Source organism: Apis laboriosa, unplaced genomic scaffold (assembly GCF_014066325.1).
Source record: "Apis laboriosa isolate Shangri-la unplaced genomic scaffold, ASM1406632v1 scaffold56_cov145, whole genome shotgun sequence".
Taxonomy (NCBI): Eukaryota; Metazoa; Arthropoda; class Insecta; order Hymenoptera; family Apidae; genus Apis; species Apis laboriosa.
The window spans coordinates 744619-765475 of NW_025223765.1; the positions used below are offsets into that span (position 1 = coordinate 744619).

The 20857-nt window shown below is 28.0% G+C and overlaps 2 protein-coding genes across 16 annotated transcripts in view; one reads left to right on the forward strand and one right to left on the reverse strand.

Moving 5' to 3' along the window:
- Positions 1–15520, forward strand: part of LOC122717708 (mitogen-activated protein kinase-binding protein 1) — a 148028-nt gene extending 132508 nt beyond the window's left edge. For 7 of the 15 annotated variants that reach the window (XM_043942027.1, XM_043942031.1, XM_043942029.1 and 4 more), the window contains 14 exons: positions 204–453; positions 1060–1516; positions 2609–2677; positions 2961–3074; positions 3360–3529; positions 4185–4478; positions 5007–5154; positions 5255–5351; positions 9841–9975; positions 10546–10694; positions 10769–10970; positions 11300–11426; positions 11517–11707; positions 12891–15520. In XM_043942027.1, coding sequence (XP_043797962.1) covers positions 204–453; positions 1060–1516; positions 2609–2677; positions 2961–3074; positions 3360–3529; positions 4185–4478; positions 5007–5154; positions 5255–5351; positions 9841–9975; positions 10546–10694; positions 10769–10970; positions 11300–11426; positions 11517–11707; positions 12891–13267 — 2780 coding nt within the window. In that variant the 3' untranslated portion in view covers positions 13268–15520. Of the gene's footprint in view, positions 1–203; positions 454–1059; positions 1517–2608; positions 2678–2960; positions 3075–3359; positions 3530–4184; positions 4479–5006; positions 5155–5254; positions 7692–9840; positions 9976–10545; positions 10695–10768; positions 10971–11299; positions 11427–11516; positions 11708–11947; positions 12145–12890 lie in introns of those variants that run through there. The other 8 variants (XM_043942024.1, XM_043942022.1, XM_043942025.1 and 5 more) reach the window with 5 other exon arrangements.
- LOC122717709 (glycogen [starch] synthase) lies at positions 14680–20613 on the reverse strand. Its single transcript, XM_043942039.1, has 12 exons — positions 20363–20613; positions 19538–19695; positions 19275–19459; positions 18707–18903; positions 18434–18626; positions 18087–18349; positions 17767–17977; positions 17551–17687; positions 17350–17482; positions 16876–17262; positions 16600–16800; positions 14680–16512 (listed from the first exon to the last, which is right to left on the reverse strand). The coding sequence occupies exons 2-12, from the start codon at positions 19674–19676 to the stop codon at positions 16480–16482; spliced, it is 2079 nt and encodes a 692-aa protein (XP_043797974.1). The 5' UTR covers positions 19677–19695; positions 20363–20613; the 3' UTR covers positions 14680–16479.
- Positions 20614–20857: the final 244 nt, after the last annotated feature.

The following is a 20857-nucleotide window of genomic DNA, read 5'->3' on the forward strand; positions in this document are numbered from 1 at the left end:
AATAATAATTCCTTAAAAATTTCTTATATTACATACTTACACAAATTTCTCTTTTCAAAAAAAAATAATTTCCATTTAAAAAATTTTTCAAATAACAAATAATTCTAAAAATAATTTCATTTATAAATTAATATACCTTAAGTGATGTTCTATTAAATCTAAATATATGTGAAATCGTTTATAACTTATTTGTAACATTTCAGATGCATCAGGAATTTACGTAGCTACCTCATGTACGGATAAAACGTTGTGTGTATACGATTACTATAGCGGCGAATGCATGGCTACCATGCTTGGTCATTCGGAATTGGTGACAGGACTACGTTTCAGTCCCGACTGTCGCAACCTCGTATCCGCTAGCGGCGATGGTTGTATATTTGTCTGGCGTGTTCCACGCGATATGGTTGTGACTATGCAGGCACGTCTTGCTCAACAAGCAATGCGAGCTGGAAAGTAAGAATTTATTTAGATTTTAAGATCGATTATTTGTTAAATACGGAACAATCCATTTTAAACAATTTAATATTTATTAAGTCATTTATTAACATTAGGTCATTTGTTAACGATAGGCAACAAACAAAAAAATGATACAATAATTAAATTAATTGTTGTATTTAACTGTGGAGTTATCTCTCGGATTGAACCTTCAATTTTTAAGCCATGCATATGTTTCGTAAAATAAAATATGTTTACATTTTTTTTTCTATGAAATATGAATTATTCATATGGAAAAATTTTTCTTCATCATTTCTTACAAGCTAGTGAAAAAAATTAACAATTAGATCATTTATTTTCACGAATTAATAACATTCTAATCATATCACAATTAACCGAACACTATAATATTTTTTCACATACATTTGTTCGCTATCAAAATTTTGAAGAATTTCAGATATCTAATTTCTTAAGATAATTTTTGACAAACTTTTCTTTAAAGAAAAGAAAAAAAAAATAATCATTTTGGTTTTCGAAACTTCATAAAATTTTGAATTCGAGTTTTATGATAATTTAATGTAAAAATTATTTCCAATTCATTTATAATAAAAATTATTGTTAAAGGAGGCCATCTCAAGTAAACGGCACAGGTATCGACATACAATTGGACAACGAAACCTTTGGATCACCTCCACCGGAATTCTTAGATCCAAATGCCAATCCAACGTCACAAAACGTAGGCGTTGATTATAGATTTAGTGTAGGCCAATTGCCTCTTTGGGCGAAAAAACAAATAAACACTGCGAATGCGGATGAGAGTACCGTCCTTGGCTCGAATGTAAGATCTCTTGGCGTGGACTTGCCGAAGGGCAGATGGGCGCAAAGAGTCCAGCAAGGAGATGGTATAACTGTCAAGTCTGTCTATGATAGTGATGAGGTTATACCTTTTCCTCCACCTCGTGGTGCGATCGATTCAGATGGTGGTGGAGGAGGCGGAGGATCGAAAGATAGCTCGATCGATAGTGGAACGGAAACCAAGTGTAGCAGTGATTACCGTAGAGAAACAATTATTATTAAAAGGGTAGGATCATTTTCTATTAATTTAATAAGGAATATTATTTATTAATTTTTCAATACTCTCGACATAATTTTAATATCAATTGATTCTATTTCCTAATAAATTAATATATATTAATAAATAATTTTGATAATTGATTAAAAAAAAATTATCATAATGATTTCGAGAATCTTAAAACATTGTCAAAATCATCATTTTAAGATATATATATAATTGTCACTTAATTTTTAAAATAAAATAAGTTTATGTTGGATGTAGAATAAATTTAAATAGGTTTGGATTATAATTATACATATTATACATATTATAATAACTATAACTATATAACTATTAATTAATTAACTTTTAAATTAAAATAGGTTTATGTTAGATATAAAATAGCTTTAAATAGGTTTGAATTAGATTTGAATTATATTTAAGTTAAGTTAGATATGTGTGTATTTTTTTTAATTTGATCTATTAAATAACAATTCAATAAATTTATTTTTTATTAAATTTATTTATTTTATCTTGAATAAAAATTTAAAACTAATTCAAAACTAAAAATTATCTGATGTCTAAGTCTAATCTATGTATATTTTGTTAGTTAAGTTTAAATTAGATTTATTTAAAAGATATTCTAGTTTGATTTATCTTTTGATTAATTCAAATAATTCAAATCAACTCAAATTACAGTAAAATCTATTCAATTGCTAATTGAAGCTATGATATAGATTAAAAGAAATAATACATATCTAATCAAAACTTAATCCAAATAAAATTTAAATGTAGCCATACTTTAAATATATTTCAAATTTCAGAAGTGTATGTAATATCAAAAATATTTAGAGTATATCTGTGAAAGAGCAATCATTATATGTATAGAAAAAAGTTGTTCAGAATGATGATCTTGACAATATGCTTCAAGAATATCAAAATCGTTAAGATAGATTTTTATATAATTATTTTAAATAATTAATTTAATTTCATATCGATCTTAATCATAGTGAGTTAATTACTAATAAATTAATATATATTAATAAATCATTACTTTCGTTTTTTTTTTTTTTTCAAAATCAAGTACGCGATATATTAACAATCGATAACTGATTCTAGGAAGAGGATGAAACTATATTTCAACCTTGTCCAGATAGTTACAGAGAATTAGCAGATGAAACGAAACAGGTACTAACTGATTCCCAATAACAAAATAATTATAATAACTTTTATTGTTGTTATCCAATAAATGTTATTAGTGTGTATTTGCAAATCGCAAACAGCTTGCGGGAAAAAAAAGGTTGACGACAGTTGTTTTTGTCATTTATTTCATTCATTCAGCTTTCACATTTGATTTTTTTTCTTTTTATTTTTATTTATTTTTTATTTTTTTTTTTCTTCCTCTTAGCGTCCAATTATTTGTTCGCGATTGTTTTGTGTTGATTGTATTTTGTTTCAACCGATGACATAGGTGATCGGTGGTAACGTGACTGTAACTAGAGGTAGCAATATCACGGAATTGACACGACAATCAAGGAGTCGTCATCATACCGACGATAGCAGTCTTGGCAGCTTTAAATTTGAGGTATATCTTATTAACGCCTCAGACCCTGTAACAAAGCATCGCCAAACAGTAATGCAATCGAACAAAAAGACATTTAAATATATTTATCTGAAAACAAACACATGTTTTTCTGTATTTATGTCTTTTAAGTCGCATTTATTATGTTTGCTGCTTAAATTTGTTATAACAATTACATATCTAAAACCTCAAAACATTTGAAACTCATGCTATTATCAAATAACAATAGCTCGTATATAAAATGAATTAAAAAAAAGAAATAAAATATATATATGCAATTATGTATAGGATCATGAAAGTACCGAGCATGATGGAGATGTGGAAGATTATTCCGAAGGAGAAAATGGAACAACTGGTTCAGAAAAGTCTCATCATAGATTGATGTATTATCCTGCACCAGAAGACACAGTTTCGAACCAATTTACTGTAAATGCGATGGACGTAGAAGAGCTTCGAAGGTTAAAGATATTTACTTTTAAAATTTATGTATGACAAAAATTAAGAGAAATTTATTTTAATTAATAATTTAAAGACAATTATTTTAAATAATATAATTATTATTGTATAAATAATTTGTTATTTTTATTTAATTAATTAAAAAAGTTTAAGATAAGTAAAAATTTAGAAAAATAATAAATTGAAAAATTAATTACTTGAAGAAATAATGTTTATTTTTTAATTGAAAATATATTATATAATAGCATTCAAAATAAATATTAAATATAATAATAATATAATAAATATATAATAAGAAATAATAATAATATAAACATTTGATATTAAAAATATATTAAAATTATATATTATATAATATATTAAAAAATATATTAAAAAATAATAATATATTAAAAAATCAGTTGTTTTCATCAAAATTAAATAATAAATAATAGTAAAAAAAGATAAATAATTTTATGAAGCACCAAATAAATTTATTCACAAATACATTAATTTACTTTTCATATAAAATATTTCATGAAACATTTGTGCTATTTTAAATTTAGATAATTTTTCTGAAATAACTGAAATAATTTTGAAATAATTTAATATGAAAATTTCTCATAAGATCTAGATTTGATTTGAAAAAAAGATTATTAAAATATTTTATTTTTATAGGTCTCAAAGGAGGCAAAAGAAACCAAGAAATGGAGAAAGTGGTCGAACGAGCGAGTTAACTGCTTCGGGCAGTCAAGACGATTCGGATTCCGAGGGTGGCGCTTCGACACCTAGTGCTGAACGAAATCCTCTGTCCATGTTGTCAGAAGCTAGTTCAGAAGGATTCGATCAATTAGCTAAACAGAGTCATCGCGAAAAATTTCTTAAAAATGCTTTTGAATCTCTTAGCGGTGCCGAAGAACCTACGAATAGAAGCGCCAAAACGACTAGCATCAGTTCTCAGTTCCATGGAAGGTAAATTTCATTAAATTTCATTTAAGAAAATATTAAATAATTAAGAATGCTTTATCATTTTTTTATGGTAAAAAAAATGTAAAAAAATTATCTATAAAATTTATATAACGCTATAGATAGTTGCAAATATTTTTAATTGAGATTTAAAAATGAATATGTAGTGAATTTTATTTGAAATTATAAATTTTCAATAATCTGTTGCATATCTATTTAATTATGATGAATTTAGGAAGCATTTATACAATTCATAAATGAATATTTTTTATTTATTTCTCATTTTATGTAGTAACTTTATTAAATCAAAACAAATATCTCCAAAATTAAAAAAAGAAAATATTGAACAAAAATTTTCATGAAAGTATAACTTTTATAAAGTTAATTTTGATAATTTGTTAAAAAGAATAAGAATATTTATTTTAATGAATAAAATTTTGTTTTTTATATTTTTTGAATATTTTTTATATTTCTTTTAAAAAAAACTTTCCTAATTATTTAATAGATTTGTTTGAAAGTTATGTATATTTTTAGACTTAGCGGTGGCGATAATGGTAGTAATAAAGTTCGCAACGCTGCAGTAGTGAATGCAACGAAACAAGCAAGAGGTGATGCAGATGTTGTAAAGAAACGCGAAGAATTACAAAGAAGAATAGAGGAAACTAGAAGGAAATTGCAAAGTGTAAGCATTACGATATTTATTTCATCGTAAAATTAAATATATTATAAATAGATTTACAAGTTTAATTTATAAATCATAATACAACCTAATTATCTGTTAGGTTGGCTATAAATCATCATTGAAAACAAGTCAAAGTATAACCGACTTGAGCAGTCATATACCGGAGAAACATCATCGTTCAAATAGATTAAGTACAGGTAACAAATCTGGTCAACAAAATCAATACTCGAAACCGATTAATCCCTGTAAACCTATGCCGAATCCAAAGCCCCCATTAAAACCTCAACAACTCGTTAACAAAATATCAGGTGTGGGTAACGCGCTACCTAAGTTAGATATTTCAACTGAAAACTGCTTATCCAAAAGCCCGACTACGTCGTGTATAAGTGACAAGACAAAGCCATCTCTTAGTCGACCGTTAACATTAACTCTAAAGAAAACTGAAAAGTATAAGCTATCGCTGAACAAACCAAATCAATCTTTACCCGATTCGCCTGTGTGCGAAGAGTTAAAACTCTTAAAGGAACAGTGTAAAAAGAATGTCAGTCGATTTGCAAGATTCGCCCAGAAAAGACGATCGTGCAGCTATTTTATCGGTCTCGATGATAATGAGGAAGACATGGAGAATATAGCCAAGTCTTTCGAGAGTTTACCAGCCATGAACGAGCGTAACATCGAAAATTTGAATGATGTAATGGACGATGGGGATGAAGGAAATGGAAACTTTAGCGATGACTCTCTAGAAGGTGATTTTAAAAATCCACCTCGCCGATGCGTCAGTGATTATCAGATAAATAATATGCACATGGACAATCAAGCTACACAAAGAAATTATTCGACCTATCAGAATTTTCCTAAACGAATTTTAACTGGATCCCAAGAGAGCATCCTTTCAGATGCCTCCGTGGAATCTTTCTCAAAAGGAAGTGCTGAGATTTTGGATTACAGTCATTATGACAACGACAGACATTCAAGTGCAAGCTTCTTCTTGTCTCGTCGAAAGATGCAAGCTGGTCGAAGCCACGAAAGCATTTTGACAGATGAATCCGATTATCAAATGTTCCCGTTACATGAAAATATTGATCACCGAAGTACTGAGAGCGTGTTAACTGATGATTCAGACTCTTTGGTAAAATCTGCACCATTAGAAATGCTATTCGATTCTCATTACAAACGAAAAAGACAAAATTCGGAAACATACAGCGGTAATCCTAACAATGCTGTAGAACAATCAAATAATACTGAGAATGCCGTCAACGATTCGTCTTGTCGAGCAGTATTTAGATCAAAATCGCTTCAAGATACGCGAATAAGTCAAGTGAGGAACGAAAATAATTATAGAGAGGATAATGTCCAACCTGCAACATGTATTTATTACGAGTTTAACTTCAATGATCAAAATGACACGAATGTTGAAATGAGAATTGGAACGAAATCGGACACAATCTCGCGAAGCAGTAGTTTGAAAGTCCCGAAAGAACCACAATCAATGCTGATTCTGAATGATTTCGTGGCCCATAAACCTCCCAAGCCTAAACGGAATTCCGCTCGAACACAAAGTATGCGGAACAGAGCACGTCCTGCGTGGAACAAATATGTGGATTCATCAACACCTCAATCTTCCCGTGTTAAATCCACAGAATCCGATGATTACGTAAACAAGTCTCGTACAGAGGATCGAACAGTAAGAAATGATACAGATGCAAAGTCTGATGGGAACGAAAACTTGCATACTTCCAAAAGAATCGAACAGTTATTACAATCTTCCAACTATTCTTTACAGGGTAGCGAAGATAAAGATTCGAAAATCAAATTTTACAGCTTACAAACTCGACGATCTGATAAAGGTATTGTTTACGATGCTGGTGGTCCAATGGACAACTTTGCTTTCGATCCAAACGATTCTACTTGTCAAACGAAAAACTATCAGCAAGATCAAGTAGACACTCCACATACAGATCGACGTTGCTGCTTTGAGTCTCAAATTCCAACGAAAGATACTCAAGAAACATATGACTCTTTGGAGCCTAATGGCACCAACTGTGACTTACAGACAACGAATATGCAAACTGCATCGAATTTATTAAGTACGAATGCACGTATTGACAATTTAGATGCGAGTGTTGATCTCAGAATCACTCGAGCCATCGAGGGAACAGTGAAATTGCTTTCAAAGGAATTTGAGAACTTAGTGAGAAGAGAGCAATATTTTATGAAAGAAAAATGTCTGCGAATGTCACATTGCCAAGAAACGAGTGAGAACTTTGCCAAATTGGAGGCGGAAAGAGACGGTAGATTTTGTTCTTTGAGGCGTGACATTAGATTTCATTCTGGAGGTGAGGATAGCGATTTTGCGGATACGTCTGCTATAGACAGATCGATAATGGAAAGCGGTTCCTCAACGTCCGCCTCGAGTTGTACCAATTCACCAAAAAGAATGTGGCCGCCAGCCTCGCGATGTCAAAGTCATATGAAATGGACTAAAACATTACCCACCATTAATCAAGTCATACTGCCATCTAAACATCTTTATGCAGGTACTTACAGCATATACAGGAAAGAAAATTGTTCTCTTGTAACATTCATTTTGTTCCTGTTTGTTGAATAGTACATACTTTCTTATTTGGATGCTGAAATATAAATTTATTTCATAATGTTTTTTCGCTGCTCGATTATCGATTTCAATGCCCAGAGAGAATATGGCTACAATAAGAGAACGAGACTCTTGAGAATATTTAATTTAAGGGAAAAAAAAATATAAGATACAAATGTCAGATAATTGACAAAGTGTTGGGCAAGAAAATCGAGGAACGAGTCATTAAATGTCTATTTGAGTTTCTTATGGCAACTGCAAATCGTGTAAATATCATTATATAATATATAGTAGCACGATTATATAAATTTTTAATTGTTCACTCATTTTTTTTCTTTGTGTTCTACGTGCGAATGTTAATTTTTATAATTTAATCGTTTTATCATATAGTCAATAAGATACTCTTCATATTCTTCTTATTATTATACGGTGAAAGATTTTCTTATTTCATTATCTTATGTTAAGATGATAGCGATCATGTACTTTTCAGTTTAATATATTATCAATATTTTCTTATTTTTTGATTTAGCATGACACGTGATCGATAGCATGTTTTGTCCTTACGATGTAGTTTTATTCCTTTTCCTTATTCCACACTATCGAATTTTTTACCTTATTTTAGTAATGAAATTTTGTGTTAAAATCAATCGTATTAATTAATAATGCTAATATATCGTACTATAGAATTTTCATTTATTTAGTATAAGTAAAGTAAATTATACGATTGATTTTGAACCTAAGTTTTATACTTATTTTACGCATTCAACACATACTTTGCATCTTCATTTTTGCATTTTGCAAAAATGCCAAAGCTAGTGATAACTTTTAAAGTTAATTATATTATATTTTATTGTTTCATAATTAATTTATTGCTTTCGCAATATGCATGAGAGAAAAAATAGAAACCTGCTTATTTAATTCTTATATTTTTAAAATTTCTAAACTATAAATTACAATTTATATTATTATAATTCATTGTGATAATTATTTAGAATAGTTGTCATCAATTTCGATATTATTGAAATATGTTATTATCATTATAAGATTATCATTCTAAACTTTTTCCTATACATATAATTATCGCTCGCTTTTAGTTTTCTAAATATGCATAAAAATATTTTTGATAAATAATACATCATATCATATTTATAAAAATTAGATTATATATATATATATATATATATATAGAATTAGATTTTGTTTTAATTCATTTTAGAATAAATTTAGATTAGTATCCATCTGTTTTATCATGTATTTTTGATTTATTAGATTTTAATAGACGAATCGGACAATAAATTGATGTTAGAAATACTGTTTCTGTCGTCAAACGATACATTGCAAACTCTATTATTATTTCTGCTGTCAATTTGCAGTCAAAAAATTTGGATATTTCTATATCTGTTATATTTCTACAGTCAATTTATTAACAGATTCTATTATAATAATTCTCTATCTTAAATTTACTATCTTTCTTATCACAAATTTTCACATTAATTTCACATTAATTTTGAAAAATGTTAAATACAAATTATGCTACTCGAAAATTAATTAAAATCTAACTTAAATATAATCAAAAAAAAAAAATCTTCGAATTAACTTATGAATTTAACCTTTTTAAGTTTTTTAACAAATTTATTTAATTTTGAAAGTTAATCTGAATATTTTATTATTAATTTCTATTATAATAAGCTATATATAGCTATATATATTATAATATAATTATTCTAAACTTTAAAAATTCGATATGTAATATCAAAACTATTTTTGCCTATATCTTGAAAATAGGACTATGTAATGGTTATATGTATGAGAAAAGGTAATCATGACTTTGATAATATATTTTTAATCTATCCAAATCATTAAAATGACACTAATTCTAAATGATTATCTTCGAATATAAATTAGATTAAAAATACAGTAGTACTGCAATATTTCATTCATAATATATCAGATTTAAAAGATAGATCTAGCTAAGGTAATTGGTGTACTAAAAAAAAAAAGATACAATTATAACAAATATACAATCAAAAATTTTGAGCTAAGGGAAAAAGAATTGTAGCTTAGTGCATGTGTGTGCGTGTTGTTGTCGACAGTTGGCAGTAGTGGGGGGCGAATCTCGTCAAAAGTTTTTGACAATGAAGAAGAGGGGGGTGGCATGCGACGTGCCTGTTCGCTGAGTGATCTTTCCGTCAGCCCACCAAATAGGTTACTGCATGGTCCAATACAAGGTATCCTTGTTTCATTGTGTGCCACATCTATAAGGGTCTTTCCAATGAGAATTATTTAAGTAGATACTTGTGCTTATGATTAAAGTATATTTTCAAAACTAGTACTTGGTCTGACTATACCAAAATTATTTCTTATTCCTTTTAACAACAAAAACTATCCTTTACTAAATATCAAAATTATGACATAAAGTTATTTTAAACCTTTTAGAATATACTTTGGAACGACCCCCTTACAATATAAAATCTTTAATCGATATTTTGATGCTCTGATTATAATGTTAATGATGCTTAAAAACAAATTAAATTTATGTATATAAAATGATTTTAATCTAAGTTATTTATTTATGTTAAATCTATGTTAAAAATCATCATTATTTTGATTTTATTCAAAGTATCGAATAATTTAGTTATCATGTTATTTCCTTTGTTTTAAAGAATGTTTATTCATATTAAATTAAATGTTAAATGTATTGAACGAAATTTCTTGTAGAATTATTTATAGGTAAATATGTAACATTTTTTATAATTTTTTAAATAGCAAATTGAATTTTCATTAACGTATTTTAATAGTTTCAGGGAAAATAGGTAATAAGAATACGAATACTTCGACGAGAAGTGGATTAGGAAGTGCAAATATCGGGAATCAATCTCGGCATATTTCAACGAAAAATCATTCCTCTCACATGACAAGAAGTAGTAGTGTTGGTGTTTTAAATCAGGTAATTTTTTATACATTATTACATTATATCAAATGATAAGAAATATATTTTTTATTTCAATGATAATATTACAGAGTGATTCCGAATCAGACGTTGGAGCGGGAAATAGTAGAGGCTGGAACAATCAAGCAGGAAATAATAGAATTAATGCATTAATGAGACCAACAATTAGTTCACAGAATAAAATCAATCATCAAATAAAATCGAATTCTTCTTCCAATAGTAATTTACCATCAGTTCTTAGAAGAAGAGGCATGCAGGGTGCATATTCAAGTGGTAATTATCTATAAAACAAGTTTAAATAATTAAAATATTTTTTAAATTAAGAAAATGAATACACAAATCGATAATTTATAGAATTTTATATACCTTAAATATAAGATAATTATCAAGATCAATATTTTTGATATATTAATATATTTTCAAAATTCAATTTTATTATAAAATATCGTTTTATCACTTTAATTTGAAATTAAAAATAAATTTAAAAACATTTATCTCTTATCTAGTAAAGAGAAAATTTGCATATTCATGCTTTTGGTATAAAAAAAATTAAGAATATTTTAATTTCAACAAGCTTTATACCATATATCGTTATCTTTTAGTAAATTTAAGTCAAGTGGGCAATCAAGAAGATTCAAGTTCGGAAGATACCTCTTCTAACGGAAACGGGGGAAAACCAGCTCTTCCTCCGAGACCTCGAAGTATTAGCATTGATCATTCTGCTGCAAAGTATGTAAAATTTTTATAATTTTTATATATAATCTTATTAAGTATTAGTTTGATTAAATTATTTTACGAATATGTTATATTCTTTTACAGCTTAAGTTTACCTACAACAGTAAGAAGATCGGGATCAACGACAATTATATCTAATGGTCGCAGTGGAAATAGCACAATAGGACAAAATACAAATAGGATGTCGACAGCTAATCGTAATCAATTAGATCCCAGTCCTCAAGAACTTCCAGTTAAAGATACAGATCGTGCCATCGATGTAGCCAGTGCTGAATGTAAGTATTGTGATTATCTTACCTTTTTCTTCTTTCTTTTTTCCATATGTGTGTGTTTTTCACAATTCATAATCATCTTGGCGTTTCTCTAAAGTGAAGCATGCAAGATTGCAAGAAAATAATATTCACAAAGTCAAAAAATATATTAAAAGATTTTATTTATTGATAAAAAAAATTAAGTTTTTATTATTTAATTTCCGTCTAAAATATTATAATCTAACAAAGGCTTTACTCTTACAGTAGGCACGGATAAAACATTAGGTAAACTAAAGACACCTATTGAGAATGCTGTCCTGTGAAAATAATAAATCTTTCAGTCTATTAAAAATTTGTAAGTGATCATGCTATGACAAAATAAAATCTCATTCAGACAGAATCGTTGCGAATTTTAGTACAGACTAGAACATAGTCTGTAGATTGCTGTATATAAAATATGCTATATATTATATTCAGAATTTTTGAAAAGAACATAGTTACGTCGTTAACATCGAATGAAGAAAATACAGCTTCTAGTTAAAATTTATTAATTACTTATGATTTATAATCGTCACTGCATCTTGAAATTTAAAATATTGCATCATTTTTTTGCTTTATGTGTTTAATTGTGAAGAAAATTTAATTATTAATTTTTTTTATTATATATTTTTATTATATATTTCAATTACTTATTTACAAATATTATAAATAAAATGTAAATACTGTATATAAATATTCACAAATATTGCTTTATGATAAATATTCATAAAATTTTCCGCGTCATATCAGCCATAAAAAAAAATCATTAGAGAATCAATCATGAAAATTTTCTTATTTAATTCATTATATAATCCTGGAAAAATTAGCCCTCATTATTAGAATATTATCCAAATCTCTAAATCGATCACAATAGCATGGTCTCATTACGGATTTTAGAACTGATGTAACCTGCACGCTGCACGATCATCCATCCTTTTTCCATATTATGAAGCGGATATTACATGTTCTTATATATATTTGAAATACAAATCATGTAACATCCGTTTATATTCTTATATCTGGAATACGTTGTTAAAAATGTAAATGATTTTTTTCAATCAATCATAAATGTATTATAGCATGCAAGAATGTTTGCATTTTTAACAGCACATTTAATTATATATTTCTAATGTGATCGAAATATTAATAAAAGTTTTACTCTTTACAGTGTCAACGCAACTATGCAATACAATCGCAGATGAATTAACACGAACAGCAGATAATGTTGTGCAACTGTACAAACGTTTAACAATAGATAATGAGGATGATCCATCTCGAGCGAGCATCGATAGGGATACGATGCTGCGTGGACTCGAATCATCAGTAAATGAGACAATGCGCACGTTACGGTTAGTTGTGTCAGGCGAAAGTCACGAAGGTACAAGTACTGAAAATGTTACGATAAATGAGGCCACCGCGAAGTTCCAAGAATTGCTTGCCGGCCAAGATCAAGGAAAAGTGGTTAATATGATGCAGCAATACTCCGAGTTGCTCCTGAATATGATGCAACAAAGAATGGGAGGGGCGCAATCGAGCCATACGTAAAATCCGTCCATTCGCTAGTTCTCCAAGGAAAAAACGATCAGGACACTCAGCTACACACGGTGCCCAAGTACCGTATGTACCAATACAAAAACTAAATCTCTCAATCTCTATAATACCCATCCTAAAAATATTGAGACGTGATTATTTAAAATCCTGATTTTCGGCTCTATTTTTTAAATTCTCTCAGTGTTTTTTGAGAGCAAAAGCAATTTTGTGAGCACGCAGGATAAAAGATATAATTTATGAACTATATTTTAAATAAGCAAAACCATTGTTTTGTTATAGACATATTATGAAGTTGATAATTTAACAAAAAAGAATTGGTCGTTTCAAAAATCAATATTGAAATTTTATTTTTTCTCTCTCAAAGCAACAAATTTTTATGTTCAATTGAATAAGTTTTGAATTTTTATCTATAGTCGTGGTATATTCTGTACTGGATAGTGTTTGTAGCCAAAGTTAGTAGAATATTTATCAATTTCGTATGACCAAATATAAGAAATTTGCGGAAGTTTAAAACGGGCTAATTGTGCGATTATTACAAATATTCCATTTCGAAATTAATCTTCATTTAGGAGAAAAATTTTTCGAAATTTTGTCCCATTTGGAAGAAAAATATTGACTGCGTGCAACTTACTCGTATCTTGAGGCCATACGCCGTTAAATGCCAATTAACTAAAGACTCTTAGATTAGTTTCCAAATAAATATATACATATATATATATATTTATCGACTACGCGCGATATATCATAATAATATTAGTCTTCTTGTTATATAACCAAAGGTTATCCATACCTATGGTCTAAAACGCAACCTCTCTTCCTTCCCTGACGTTTAAAAAGCTTCGATGAAACTGTAATAAACGTATACAGTAAGCGATGTAAACTTGCCAGTTCAAGAAAAAAAAGAGCATCTAGTTACTAATTAATGCATTTAGAAAGAAAAAACCGGCTTTGTAGTTTTATTCCGTGTGTCTATCAAAGATAAAATATGGACATGTGATTTTGTACCTTTAAATATAATCATAAAATATCATTAGAGAGCATCTTCTAACAATTTTAATTTATAGAAGAATATTGTAAAATAATTCCAAAATAGTAAACCACAAATTTTAAGATCTAATCTTAATCTAGAAAGAAAACGAAGAATTCATTTTTCGTCGATGAATTAATTTAAAATGAATCTACGATGGATACGCGGAAAACTATGCTGTGTTAGCTGCATATTTTGTCATAGAAATTACAAATATTTTTACACGCGAATAATGTCAAGAGATATGCAAGGCAAAAAGTTCCACAAAGTATCGTAAACTTTTGTTAGAAGTTTGTACTGAATTTGTGAAGGCAAAACGGGCTTTACAAGTTTCAAAGGAAGGAATTGCATCGAGGAATCAAAGTATTAGAAACACATGTATTATTAACAATTTTAACTTTTATTATAACGATTTCATTTCTCTGTTTAATCAATTTTGTAATTACTTTTTTTCCTCTATGTAAAGTTTTTCATATTGTATGTAATGTATAAAACGTGCCATTTAGGTTTAATCAGCATCGCTCACATATACTTTCTACGAGAATGTTCTATTGCTTTTTTAGGCATATATTATTAATTTTTTTTTTTTTTTTTTTTTTGTTAATAAATATGTAACATATCTTTAGTATCGTTTTACGCGAACATAGGCCTAATATTATTTTGACACGATTATATAATTTATTAGAAACAATTTAAAAAATGACTATACAATTAACTGCGATTTCATTAATATTTCATGAAAATCACTTTTTTTTCTTTTTATCAATATTTAATTGAAAAAATCATTGTTTCCTTTAATCATGTAATCTTTGCTAGCGCAAAAAATAACTTTTTATGGAAGTGACGTTATTATTCTTGAATAATACAGATCAACACTTTTACCGTCCATTGTTTTCATATTTTTCGACGATTATAGTCAACAAATAATATTGAAACATAGCTGTATTAATAGCGAATAAAAATCAATTTATTAAAAATCAAAAATATCGTTTATCGTTTATAGCATTTACATTATGGTTATCATATATCATAACTGCCTCTGCCTCTGAAATTTTATTATCTTAGAAAATCGAGGCTAACTTTTAACTTCAACGAGAAAAGTGTTGATCACTATTTAGTATAGCATTATGTATTCTAGAAACTAAAATATTTTATATTCGATGTCAGCATTTTTGTAATACATAAACGTTAGCGTATAAATCATGGAAGTGGACGTACGTTAAAAACGGAAAATGTATCGAATCTCGTCTCATACATCTCATATATTTACCCAGCTTTGCGTGGTAATGAACCATTCCAAATTTCACTCTCTCAGTGTAATAATCATCAAAGACATTTAAATATTTTTAACTTATCATAAAGATGATTAATGGCTTTGTATATTGTTGTATTTGTTATATTTAGATTTATTGTTATATAATATGTTATTGGTTTCTTAATGTGTACATATTTATTTTAATGTTTTTGCAAGAAATAAGACAATTTGGTAACTGTGAATGCCAAATATAATAATTTCGTCTTAAAAAAATGTAACTTTTTAGCACTTTGTTTTGTATATTATGTTGATAATTAATAATATAATAATTCTTACAAACCGAAAATATTCTATTAGCATTGTTAAAAAGAAACTGATTAAAATACACATAAAAATTTTATTTTCAGGAATTATTGCATCAACAAGATCAAATATATATAAGAAAATCTCTAAAAAAAAAACATTAATCGTCCTAGAATTGACTAAAAATTTTAAAAAACTTTTATTCCTGCACTAATTCTCATAAAAATATATACCGTCTCTATACACACAATAGGAACACTCGCTAAATATACGCATATGTATAACATTAAATATAGTTTTTAAAAGATAACAATATCATCATAAATCAATGAAATATTACGTGCGAGTATGATTCGTGGAAGACTTGTTCGTAACGATTTTGCATGTAAATATTATTGTATATAATGTTATATTATCATGATCATTTCTCGTATGGTGTGCAAGTAAAAGTATATGATATGTAACTATAAAAGTGAAAAGTATGACAAAAGTATGACTGATTTAATTCATTCTCTTCGTGGAATATCATATTAAAAAAATTTGGCACTATTATCACGAAGTCTCCACGTTTTCATTCAATGTATATAATTATTTCTCACTAGTTTTGATATTTTTGAGCATTTATCTGCCACTTGTTTGGCGCAATTCTTCTAACTAAAATAAAAAATAATAATTTTAAATTTCGAAATTTAATTGAAATTTTTAAATTAGAATTCAAAAAAATAAGAAAAAATTAGAAACCTCTTTTTCATCATCTACTTCATCTTCTTCGTCAGATCCGTGAACTGAAGCAGCCGGAGTAGTATGTCTAGAAGAAGAAGGTGACGGTGGTTCACTAATCGGTCTAGGATAACTAAAACGTCCTACTCCACCTTCGGCAAATTCAGAAACTAATTCTGGATAAACAGTCGTCAAAGCTTTGATTCTGGCTTGGCGATAATACTGTGAAAACAATTGCATTTAAAAATGTATGTGTGTGTGTGAATGAATTAGAATTTATATTAAAATAATACTTACAATACCAAGATTTCTCCAATCAAGAAGATCACTAAGACGTTCTGTACGATTTCTCTGAATAATACGTTGTCGGCGGCTTAATCGTGCAAAATCAAACATATATTGGGCAAGTTGTTGAACACTACTTTCCAGGCTAATAAATCGTCTATCCACAATATAAATACCATAACTCATTGGATCAGCTATATGTTCTTGCATAAAACATCCGAATCCAGATAGATTCGTAGTTATACTAGGAATACCCATAACAGTACATTCCGCAGGTGTATATCCCCAAGGTTCATAATATGATGGAAAGACACCCAAGTGACATCCTCTGACGAATTCTTCATAATCGAGACCAAATAATGGATTTGTCGATGATAGGAACTCTGGATGAAATACTATCTACGATATGAAATTGATATCAATTATACATGATTGAATAATAATAAATATATATTTAGATATAATATATATATATTATCAGATTACTTTTACTCGATCGTGAACCGTATTAAAAAGATTGCATCTTCTAATAGCATTCAATACCGGATCATTCCAATCATCTATAACATTATGCGTGGTAACTGGAGGCAAACCATTCCTTTGTAACGCATATAAACACCTATAATAATGCAAAAAATTATAATATTTTAAACTTTAATTTGTATCATTATTAATTTTAATATTTACCGTTTGATTTTTATAGTATCTTCTTTTTGCAAAAGGTCTTGCACGTCAGGCATACGACCAGAAAGGCACATTTCATACATACGCTTTCCTATTTTTTGTTGTATATCATTAATTGTATCTCTCAAAGACTTTGTGACCTTTAATGGGGAAATAATCTCAAATTTTTTTTATTATTGCAGTCCTTTTTCAATTTAAAAAATAAATTATTTAACTTACAGCATGACCACGCAATGATTCTACATTAAAATTATTAGTCCGTGCTGGAAAAATTAAGAAAGCCACAATAGTTACATCAGGTCTAGATGTTTTTAAATAATGATTCAATCTAGCCAAAGCTTCGATAAATATATCGGCACCCTTGTTTCCAAACTCATAACGCCCAGCAATGAAAAAATATAAAGTTTTGTCCAAATCAAAATCATAATGTCTAAAATGATTTTTAAAACAATGATTTAATATAGATAATTTATATAATAAAAAAAGTTAATATTACACGACAATGTGTACAATATTATACATTTTTTTTTCCTGCATACCCATAAAAATGTCCTCTGACGAATTCATGTATTTTTTCTTTACTAACAGCATGCAAATTTTGAAATTCATGAAGTGCTGCAAATTTTTTTACATTGAGTCCATTCGGTGTGATTATATCGGGTTTTCTTTTCAATAAATGCTCTGCTTCGAAACCTGTTATGTCCGAAACGGTTGTAAATATATGTGCCAAATGTGTAGCTGCACGTTCCATACAATATCTATGATAAATTTGGCGTTTTCCCGCTTCTTCATCTACATTAAACTATGAACAAATAAAAAATTAAAATATATTTAAATATTGAAAAAAACATTAATTTTAATAGCTTTATAAAAGAGAAAGAGATACCAAATCTAAATTGTTATAAAAATCAGTCTTCCCTGCACATAGGTATCTTCCAAGCAAAGTAGCGTGTGTAGTAAAAACCGTAGCAACATCTACATGTCTAGTTCTTAAAGCAATTAAACCAACACCAGCTTGCCATTCATGACAATGAACCACTATACGAGGAGGAACATCAATATATCCTTCAGCAGCTGATCTAAAATTAAAAAATTTATATTTAATGTTTTTCAAGGAATAATAAAGAAAATAGAATTGATTTTTATTTAATAAATTCACCTGAATTCAGAAATAAATTGACAAACGAGATAACCGAGAATAACTGCATCATTAGATTCTATATCTAAATGAGGAATACCAAGATTACAAGTATTCCATAATTCTTGCTTATACTCGTCCAACTTCCATGCTGCACTTCCAATATCAAATAGAATGATTTGTGGATTTCCATCCACTAGCCAGGTTCCTGTTACCACCTCAATAACATCTTTTACTTTATAGCAAAATAAATTTTATTTGATTTTCATTTTTAAAAAATAGCAAATAAAAAAAGAACAAAGAAAGACAAAGAGAATAATTATATTTCATCTACAGAGGCAATTGACCTTGTAGTAATTTTAACCTTGTATTTGGACTTTAGCCAAATTATTATTTTTGGTTCATTATAAAATGTTAGTAACTGCAAATATGTATCTCTGTTAAAACATTCTGTCTAAATAACAATGTATGTTTCATTCATACTTTTTTCTATTAGTTATCTTTAGAATTAAAATATTAATATTTTTTAAAATATCTTATATATTATTGTATATTATTTCTATATTATTTATATATTATTTAAACTTACTTTAAATCCTTGATCACGTAAAACTTGTACAGCTATATGCAATGGATTATTATGTGGAAAATCTGCTTCTTCAACTTCAGTACGTGCTGAAGTTTCCTTATATGGACCAATAAGACAATATTGATCACCCATTTCTTCTGTAGATACGTAAGCTTTAGAACGTATTACAGTATATATACCACCAACTAAAAATACAATAGTTAATAAAATTATAATTGTATAAACAAACAAATTAATGTTTTATTATGTTATATTATTTATACCTTTATTAGCAGCTTCCCATGCAACTTCAAAATACCATCGATTTTCATGCTGTGCTGAATATCCACGATCCATAAATTCAAGTAAATCATTACTACTGTCCATACGATAAAATCTTCTAGATACCCGTTCTCTTGACATTTTGTTCTCTTTTTGCAACCTTAAATATTGGGCAATAAATTTAATTTTATAAATACTTAAAATCATGTAATATTATTTTTAGGAAAATTTGGGTATATAAAAGAATTGACCATTTTAATAGCAATGTTATTAACAATATATTTAGGGTTTAATGATAAAAAATCATTATGTTTTACAATAATAATAAATTATTATCAAGACAATTTTATATATTAATTTTTCTAAAATAATTTTTCATTCAATAACAAAAATTATAAAATTATAAACAATAATTTTTTTTTCTTTGAATAAATAATGTTAATTTTAATTCGGTATTACAATTCAAAAATAAATGTTTTAAACCATTATTAAACAAATATTAAAACAATTATTGAAACGATTATTGAAACAGTTACAGAATATTCTATTTTAAGATGAAGATTAAAATCAGTATGAACGGGAATAACTTTATAAGCATTAAGCATTTTAGTACAAGTTTATTTTGCCTAAGAAATATTGTAGCCAAAAGAAGCACGTTGTGTCTTGAAAGAATTTATTAAAGGTCAATGACAGTATGAAGTAATGCCATTTCTCTAAGGGTTTGCCGGTTCCATTGAACCATGCGACGAAAGAAATTTCCTTTGAAACATTAAGAGAAAACACGAGTCAAAAAACAATTTTTAAATATGAATATGAACACTTATTACCACTCAAAATAATATACCGCAATAGAAAAAGGAAAAAAATGAAAAACAAGTGGTGGACGGATGAACAATTCTACGGTCAACCTCGTGTGAAGGTCACCACAAACTACGAAAGGTCACAAGGGCTCAACGGGGCTCGGTTTCTCGGTCTACATTAAACACGATGAAACTTTGTCGATTCACTGATAAACACATTGCTTTATGTTTCTTTTGTAACTACAGATGGCACAAGATATCTCAAAGAAACCGTCGTTGGCTTAAGATCAATTTCTTCAATTTCTTCAGATAATATATGTCATATGTCTGAGAAATATGTGTTATTCAATTGCGTACTTGTAAAGTATTTTGACGCAATTGCAAATGTCATTTTATTTTTAAATAAGAACTATATACATAAAAATATCATTACGTTGTTAAATTTATATTGTTAATGAAACATTATTTTAATCAAAATCACGAAGAAAATTTGGAATATTCAAATTATCGAATATGAATGTT